The following is a 9,688-nucleotide window of genomic DNA, read 5'->3' as shown; positions in this document are numbered from 1 at the left end:
CCCCCGCCGGGAGTCAGCCCCGGCCGACCAGCGACTCCCAGCCCCGCGGGAAGGGCGGGAAAGCGGCGGCAGCGCACTCAGGCTCGGGGCGCATGCGCAGTAACACAGCGCCCCGGGGTCCTCCCGAGCGGTGCCTGCGGTCTGGGTCGGCGAGGTGGTGATGGTTCCGTATTAAACTCGTTTAAACCTCAGCTCCCTTCAGCCGTTTTTATTTCTTTTTGCAGAAACGCCTTTAATTACTCAAAGTAACCGTCTGCACCAACGTTGTTATGGTGGATGTAGGCTGGGGTGTGGTGCCGAGGCAGGATTTTTCCATAGATCAATGCAAACAGGCAGTATTTCTCCAGTCAGATTAGTTTTACAAACTACATGTTTTATGTTTCAGATTTTTCTATTGTTCTCACAATTTTCTGTCCTCTCCTAGTTAAGATATTTTCCTCTTTACTTACGAAGACCAAATACAAAATCTAAATTAAAAAAAAAATAATAAAAGAGTTCTAACGCAACCGCTTTAAAAAAAATTGAGCTACCTCTGCAAGCTGTTTATACATAACTTCAGCAGAAAAACTACCTTAAAATTTCAACCAAGTTTTTCCAACGATTTTGATTAGAATGCCAAATATTACTTAAAAAACAAAACCACAAAAAAGCGCCCCAGATCCTGGTCAAACTTGATTCTACCTAATAATTGTTTTAAGTGGAAGAGGTTAGCAAAGCTTTCTTGTATTTCTTGAAATGTCTCATTTTTTGCTAGTTTGAAGTACTGTATATGTAAAGTACTTATGTATATCCTATATTTCATCATAATATATATTGCTAGCATGAAATATAACCTTAATGAAAACTGCTTGAATTTTTACAATGCTCAAAAGTTTGATTCTGCTTTGAGAATCCATTCATGCATCAAATTAATATTAATTATTACTGTTGTAAGTTTAAGGAAAAAATAAGAACTTTTAACATAAGGATTTGCAAGTACTAATGGCTAATTTATCAAAACGGGTGAGTTTGTTTACTTTAAAACAGAAACAGACAAAACTGTTACCACATTTTAGTTGATTTCAAAGCAAACCAAGTATCTTACAATACATATGCACATACATTTTGTACATCATCTGATTACAAAAATTAATGCTTTTTTAAATACTGCTAATACAACTAACTGAAGATACACCACCAAACATTTCTGTTTGAAAACATTCAGTATCCTTTCCCACATAAAACCATACTATTCTGATGTCTCAGCAAAGTAGAGTGCCAAACCTTGTTAAATTTAAAAACACCAAAGCTTCATATGTCAGTACAAATATTGTCTTCTGAAGTGAAACACTGCTCCCATACACTGCTGCATTAACAGTTTGTTACCCATTCATATAGAGAGGCACTTTTGCTTTCATATTTACAATGCTTGTAAAATACTATACTTTGATCATTTTCATTTGATTACAACCCCCTCTTTGTAATCAAGTCAAGAAATAACACCACTATATTCTTTGGAATATGACACACCAGTTAAGATATAAAGTATCTTTCAAATAACCATTAGTTTTTCTGTTAATGTGTTTTTGGGTTTTTTTTTTTTATTAGAATACATTTTTTTCCAAGTCCCAATTCAATACTATAAATAGGGGGATGAATTATCACTGTGCTTTAAAGAATGTCAATATCAATAAATTTATATTAAATCTTAATTATAAGTTACATAATTCTCAATTTTCCTGTAGGGCTAAAAAACAACAACAACAAAAAAAGCAGCAACAACAGAAATTTGCAAAATGTTTTGGAATGCAAGATCAAGGACCTGTTAAGCTGATCCCAAACAACTTTGCCTTCCAAGATTTTATCTAGTTGGCAACACACCTACTGCAATAAATGCAGCTACATTCCTTTAGGTAACCCTTTTTATAAAAAAGGATAACATGGCCATGAACTAACAGTTGTAAAGTTAAGATCTGTTGAAAACTGCCTATGTACAGGATTCCTGCAATTATTTTTCATGTTGTTTTGCACTGTCACAGGTCCAGCAGCTTGTATATCATGAAGAGTACTGCAGAGATTCTAACTGTAGAGGCATGATTTTTTTTCTCAGTATCAACGTAGTTAAATGTCAAACCATAAAAGACACTTATGAGAGAGATTTTTAAATGCTTATCACATCTTGAGGTAGACTGATCTCCAAAATAAAGCTCTTTTACACTTTGATTCGCTCATGACCAACTTCCTTTTGGATCCTTCTCCTTGGAAAAATCTTTCGTTTAAGTGCAATTAGCTGAAAAGGGGAAAAAAAAAATACAATATTTAGTTCTCTGCTGGGCTAGAGGTGCACTGCTGGTCAGGCTTTCATCCTTGAAATTATAAAATCTGAATCATCCATGGTAATTAAGTCAATATTGTCTTTTTTTTTTTTTTCCTTCCACTGCACAGGAAGAAAGAGTTATTTACTCAACTTCATCTATTAGGCGAACATATTTCTACTGGACTTCTCAATATCCAGAATACAAAAAAAAGTGAAAATATAGTATGCCTATATTCTGATTATTTGAAAGTTAATTTATGTATTTAAATTAATATAACACCAGGCTACATTCAGTTTCAAAAAGATCAACACAGAGCTGGCATCTTAAAACAGTATTTATATATCTAGCTGTACTACTGAATTGAATACTCCCTTCCAGAACTAAGTTACTAATGGAGGACAGGTTTTCAAATACATACAAAAGGCTGGAAATCAAGGGAAAGATTCATGCAAAAGTTACAGGTGGGGAAAAATAAAAAATAATCAAAAGCCAACCTTTCAAGAATTACACCCTCTTCATCAGACCACGGAAAGTGTTAATTAAGGCCCCAACCTGCAAGGAATTACCCATATGATTTGTTCCATTGACTCCCTCCAAGTTTAGCAGGATTAATCATGTTCAAGGAAGCCATTTTATGCTTGCAGAAGTGGAGGGTTTTTTCCTTTGAGTCAGATTTAAAACCTTTTGAATTCAATAGGAGTCTCTGCAATTACTTAGGGATGAGATTTCGATAGGGCCCCTAAATACCGTGAGAGTCCCTTCAGGACTGGAGTATTGCTATTACTTAAATTTTCTTCCTGTTAACTTGCTTTGCACTTTTACCAATACGTGTGTTAATAGACCAAGACTTTAAAAAACAATTACTGATTTTGAGCATCCAAATTTAGCACACTTATGGTGGACTTAATCACAAAGTGCCTGAAAAGGGAACACCACTCTCCTTCCCCCCATATGACTCTCTTTTCAAGGAATCTCAACATGATGACATTAAATTTGAAGCAACCTAATCATCAGTCATGCAGCATGTTTACTTCCTTTATGAAGGAAAAAATCCTAGCTACTTTTCAAAATCTGATTTTAAAATTCATTTTATGTTATTCCAAAAGTGCAGCAATCTATTAAAAGTTATAGGATTTATAAGATATTAATTTTACCTGTTCAGCAAAAAATGAGATGATTGTAAATACAATAAGTGTTACTAGAACACAATGGGTCCAGAATTTGAGCTTGTCTCTATATGCCCTCCTGCACAAAGAAGGAAACAGAAAAACAGCTTCATGTATTATAAATGTAAATATATAAACTTCAAAAAGTTTCCATGAAACAAGCAAAGAAAGTTTTTTCCAGTACTTAAAGGGTGGCTACTAAGAGGATGGAGGCTCTTTCTTCACAAAGAGCCACATGGAGAGGACATGGAACACCAGGTACAAGTTGGACTGGGAGAGGTTTCATCTCGATATAAGAAAGAAATTTTTTACAGTGAGAACAATCATTCACTAGAACAACCTCCCCGGGGATGTGGTGGAGGTGGTGAAAACCACCACCGGAGGTTTTCAAGACATGACTGGACAGGGTGCTAGATAATCTCACCTAGGCTCCCTTTCCCACAAAAGGCAGGATCAGATAATCTTTCTAAGTCCCTTCCAACCTGGGCTGTCCTAAGAGTCTCTAAAACATTTTGATTAAGTCTGTTAACTTGTGTTATAAGAAGCAAAATGCTTATTTACTGTATGTAGCCCAAGTTCTGCATATTTCATAACTTTCTTTACTTTCAACATATTCTTGAAACTACTCTGTCAGCCTCCTGGAGACATTCGGAATTGTTGGTTACATTGGCTCTTAAGCCAAAATCAAATACCATGCAAGATAAAGGTGGAAAACTCAACTGAAGGTAAACGTGGATTTCCACCAGCACTTCAGCATGCTTTAACCCACCCTGGTAGAAATCTGCTTTGGCTACAAACTATAGTCACAATAAAGTGTTCTTTTGAAACTAACAAAATCCTGGTGGATAGCCTCAAAAAGGGAGCCAACAATATGTCTACTCCTCCAGCCCAAATTTCTACAGCTAACTGCTGAAATGGGTTTGCCTCCCACCCCTTCTCCATACAGCAGAGTTTGTAGCACTACAATCCATGCCTATTCTTGTTCCCTACAATCATTCTGATTCTTTCTACAGTTCCTCTAATATTTTCTCCTTCCTAATAGCTATTTATCATAACTTGCTGATCAGCAACAAAATTACTATACTACTCTTTTTGTCTCATTTTTATCACTATACCTGCCAAACTTTTGCTTGTATTCTCAAATCAACTTACCCAATTTCTGAAATTAAAATATTATTTATAAAATGGCAAGAAGTAAACACACATGAAAATTTAACACGATGTAACAATGAGACACACATATCTTTTCTGATTATTATCCAGCTCATTATTGCTGACAGATTTTTTAAAAAAAATTTTTAAAACTCACTTAATGAGAAAGGTCACAGAATTTGTATTGCCCCTGTGCAACAAGCATTCCAATCAATTTATTTTTTTTAACATTTAAAGAAAGTCAGAAGTCCTGAATTACTTAAAAAAAAATAAAAAGTTATTTGAAGTAGGTTAGGGCCAATCAATGAAACATTAACAATTTTATGAACAACAGAAAGACCCAAATCCTGCAAACCTCAAATTTTAGTCCATTCAAATCTTTTCATAATAGTTTCACTGTTAACTCCTTCAGGACAATGCCAGGGGAAAAAAAAAAATTGCTGGTACCAATATGTTTTATAATTATTTGTGATTGCACTACAATAAATAACTTGAAAAGAACCTGCATAACGTACCATTCTTGGAGTTCGTGCATGTGAAGGAAACGGTTCCGATATTCTCTTGGCAGTTCAAATTGGGAAGGTATGGGAAACATTGATTCATAAAAATCTCTCAGCACTGCTTTCACTGTCTGAGCATCCTTATGATTGTGATCAATATTGTCATTTAGGCAAACAAATTTTCTAGAAAACAAGAAGTCTTTGTTAGAATATTTCAATATTCAAAATTCAATAATGTGGCAAAGGTATTGGCAAACCAAGAACACAAATATAATCCTTTTAAACAAAATCAATACAGTATCCTTTTAAAACCAAATGGATATATTTGATACTGGTAATCAGTGTCCTTATTGTTGCCTTATTTTAAATTAATTTTATTTTAATTCTGAGAGCACCAAGGCTGACAGTAAGTGAAAACCTTTGAGGAATCAAATGACAAGTCACATTTCTCTCTCTCTTCTCTTTATATAATGGTGCCATCTAATGGGCACTAGGGTGCATCATCCCAGAGCCCACTACTGGATACAGACAGCAGATTAGAAAGGCCAGCATTATGATTTGGGTAAGGGTTTTTATAGTTTTAAATAAATTATCATGAGTAAAGTATCTCTAATAACAAAATTAGCTCCACTGTAGGAGGTAAACATACTAAGTTATTGTTATTTTACTGTGTAGCTGCACTCTTCAGAGAAAGTCAACATAAAAACTATAGAAGATTGTACGAGAGACAGCAAAGCTTGGTCCCCAGGATTTGAGTTACTGAGACCACTATAAAAACTGGGCGGAACATGACTTGAGTCACAGACCCAAAGCTGAACTTGCATAATCAACCAAAATACAAACAACCACCACCTGGATAGAATTTATATAGAAACTGCTGTGACCAAATGAGCATGCTCCCAATAATGCCTCTGGCAAAGAGTTATTTCTTGTACAAGAAACATACAGCTGCCTCAGTTACTGCAAATCATTGAAACTAAAGCAGCAGCTCGTGTGCTAGACTGCAATGTACCCTTGGCCACTCTGACCTGGTGCTTGACAACAAAAATTCCCTTTCCCACATATGGGCAAGGTTATGCGCTTTATTTATATTGTGGGATACAAGACCCTTACATTTTCCCCAGAGGGAGAAATCATATCTGGTGACATATGCCTTGTAATTGCTAACCTTTGTAAATAAGTAGTTCTGGTCAGCTGTATTCTCTATAGTATGGTGTGCTCTTTCAAAGAGCAAAGTTCAGACTTCCTACATGACGCTGGAAATCAGCAGAACTCTAGAGCACGTGAATCGGCCACCCAGGGCATTACCACTTTTCTTCAGTCTGTACTGAATCTGGCATAATTGGTAACCTTGCTCTATACAATTACATGCAGGGGACAAAAACTCATTCAAATTGCTACATCTGAGAACAAAATATGCCTCTCCTCTTCAGAGATGAGCAGGCTGTGTCTACACTACCAAGTACTACTATGCAAAACAGCTGGTTATGGCAATCATATGTCTACGCTATAAGCATTTTGAGAGTTCACTCTGGACTATCCCTGACCTTCTCCCTTGGACTGGCAGCTCATTAGCCCTGGGAATGCAGTAGCTGCACTCTCTGTTTAGCTTCATCTGAAAGAGATGCAGTTCATAGACCGAGAGGCTGCTACGCAGAGCAAACCAAAGCACAGGATGTGAGAGCAATGAGGATATTAACCTATTTCAAATGGAAAGACTGTTTTAATCCATTCAAAAGAAACCAAACCTGAAATTCCTTTAGATATTCCAGAATTAATGCCTAAATGATTAAGGCTCACTTTTCCTTAAGGAGGCAAAACAAACATTTTAGGCAGATCAGTAAGTGAACAATACTTTTGGTTTGTCCCAAGAGAGGCACCAAATACCCGTTTTTAGAGACTGTGTATAATTATTATTCTGTTGTTTTATATGCAGGGAAAACAGAAGGAAATGGCCATGACTACATAGCCATGCCAGCTCTCCTTTGCTAACAGGATATGACTACAGTCCTGCTCTATCCTTTGCAGGACTACAGCCCAAGCAACTGACTCAGTCTCACTTCACAAACCAGTCAACAATCTGGGACTACAATACACTACTGGTCCTTCAGAGGAACAACAAAAAAACCCAAAACAAAACTACCACAACAAAAAGGTATGCTTATATGGAGTATCAGGCTGACTCCATAATAGCATGCCAGTGCATCATATAAAAATTAGGGAAGATTCAAGACAGATCAGCTCACCTGCCTCATCTTGCCTGCTGAGGGTCCTGACACAACAAACTAGACACTCTTACTCAAACACATCCTCATCTAAAGGATGCAATCACCCCACAGAACAGGCAGCTCCATTTTAAGTTGCTAGAAGGCCTCAGTCCATTAGGCATACTCATATCTCAACTGACACAGCGTCAGGATCAAGCCTGACATCAGCACATACCCTTCAAAATAAGAAGCCAGTGATTGCAAGCATGAACTTGACTGAAGGTGAGAGACTCATGTTACATGCCCTCCATGGGCCTAACAGAAGGCTTGAAATCACACCTACAATTCAAGAAAAAGTCCTAGCCAGCAGATATAAAGAAATGGAGGAGGAAGGGGAAGTGGCAGGATGAGTTAGGGCACTGCCCACTTTTCTTTTGAACTGAGTCATTGTGGAAACTGGAATGCAGGAGTTAATGTGGCCAGAAGGCACTCCTGTAAAGAGGAAGTAGAGATACAAAACACCATCAGCTGCAAAACATCTCAAGGCTAGTATTCTCCTTTCTGAATGAATGACCTAGCAAGTAGCACAGTGTAAGAGGCAGGTGAAAACCTGCTCTTTATCTACAAATACAAATAATGGTGTAGTTTTATAGGCAGCTGAGATACCCAATAGCTTGCTGGGACCTGCAGGAGGAGGTTTCACTTTTCCTGGCCCAAGGTCCTGGTCCTACTTTCCTCCTTGTTCTGTTTTTGACACTTGTTAGACCCCTCTTTGAGGTCAAACTCATTAAACTAGCAGAGAACTCTCGATATTTCTGAAGACAGAAGCAAGATGCAAGACAAGAGCGTGCAACCAAGAGGAAGGAAGGAGAGGAGATGGGTGGAGGCACTGTCTAATTTTTAAGACAGCTGTCTATTAAATTATCTCACCATGTCTTGTTGAACCCCAGTCTTACAGAATGGGTTCAGGACTATAGTTAAATGCTTCTGCAACACAGATTCAGATTTAGATGTGAGTCTCAAATACAGCACCCTTTTCTTTGGAAGGTGGTTGCTGTGAAATGTATTCCAGGACATTTATTCTCCCCATTTATTGCACAGTCATTTCAGAAGCCTAATTCAACACTACAGAGCCTAGTCTCAGATTTGGGTATCTAAACCTTTTGCCACTGCAGAGTGGAGAAAGAGAGGACTAGCTTCTGGCTGTGTGTGGTTTCTCAACAAATACTAAAAAAACCAAAACAAACAAACCAACCCCAAAAACCCCCTCTTGCCATGTTATAACAGAACATGAAAGCATAATGGATATGCAAGATCGATTTTGTTACAAAATAATCCACACTTAAGTTTTCTTTTAAAATTGCTACATAAAGCAGATCAAAATGCTCTTCCTTTAAAATAAAACTACCTGCAATATAAACTGTATGCCCTTCTAGAATGACAAAAAAGAAAGCCTCAAAAATCTCTGAAGTTTATCTGTAAGTTTTCAAAGGTTCTAGATATATAAAGATGTAAGAGAAATTAATGAGATAATCTCTAACGTAACAGAGAGAGCAGTCACTTAGCTTCAGTTAAACAGGAAAACTTAAAATGGTCTTGTCCCGTAACACACAGTGTAGAAGTACATTGCAATAATTTTTCTTTTTTTTAATGCACAAACAGTTTAAACAGTTGGAACAGAAAATTAAAACCACCTCAAAATTTCATACAAATCAAGAAACAGGATACCTGGGATTTTTCCGTATGTCATCCAGCTGACCAACCACATGAGAAACATTTGTGCGAATCATTTTGAAGGCAATTTCCTCTTCTCCCATGATTTCAAACCTTATTAAATTAAAAAAGAAAATCCATTAAAAAAACAACCTAAAGACAGGCTCAATAATTATTAATTTATTTATTTAATAACATTTCTAATCTGACTCTCCAGCCTTCATTATAATTCATAATTTTATTTCTATCAGTATACTTATATTTTTCAGCCCACGTGCTTGTACAGAACACTTTCCTGTAGATTTCTTAGTAGCCACCCATGAACTGAATTCTAATAACACTTACTATGCTTTTTTTTTTTAAACACATACAATTTACAATTGTAATTTATAATTAGACCTCAGACATGAGAAAACATGTTCTTATTATCCAGTAAAATTACAGAAGAGTATATAAAACTACAGCCTTAAATACAAATAAAACCTTCCCCACTCACCTAATCAACAACTTGCAGACAAAACAAGTATATGAAATGCAGAAGTATACAATTTCTGAAGGATATTTTGAGTTTAAAATGGGGTCAAATGCTCTTTCAACAGTCCTACTGAAGGCACCACACTTACATTTTTCACCTTTTTTTTTATATAAGAGAA

At 36.6% G+C, this 9,688-nt stretch overlaps 1 protein-coding gene across 1 annotated transcript in view; it reads right to left on the bottom strand.

The window, feature by feature from the left end:
- Window positions 1-1,751: 1,751 nt before the first annotated feature.
- Window positions 1,752-9,688, bottom strand: part of GNPTAB (N-acetylglucosamine-1-phosphate transferase subunits alpha and beta) — a gene marked incomplete at its 5' end in the record, with an annotated part of 40,649 nt that continues 32,712 nt past the window's right edge. The window contains 7 exons of the mRNA XM_029087285.1: window positions 1,752-2,269; window positions 3,452-3,542; window positions 5,131-5,298; window positions 7,933-7,943; window positions 8,054-8,137; window positions 8,253-8,376; window positions 9,051-9,149. Coding sequence (XP_028943118.1) covers window positions 2,192-2,269; window positions 3,452-3,542; window positions 5,131-5,298; window positions 7,933-7,943; window positions 8,054-8,137; window positions 8,253-8,376; window positions 9,051-9,149 — 655 coding nt within the window. The remainder of the gene's footprint in view (window positions 2,270-3,451; window positions 3,543-5,130; window positions 5,299-7,932; window positions 7,944-8,053; window positions 8,138-8,252; window positions 8,377-9,050; window positions 9,150-9,688) is intronic.

The sequence above is a fragment of the Antrostomus carolinensis genome, unplaced genomic scaffold (genome assembly GCF_000700745.2).
Source record: "Antrostomus carolinensis isolate BGI_N321 unplaced genomic scaffold, ASM70074v2 scaffold7951, whole genome shotgun sequence".
Lineage (NCBI taxonomy): Eukaryota > Metazoa > Chordata > Aves > Caprimulgiformes > Caprimulgidae > Antrostomus > Antrostomus carolinensis.
The sequence above is the reverse complement of the archived record's forward strand: the minus strand, read 5'-3'. Positions and strand labels throughout refer to the sequence as shown.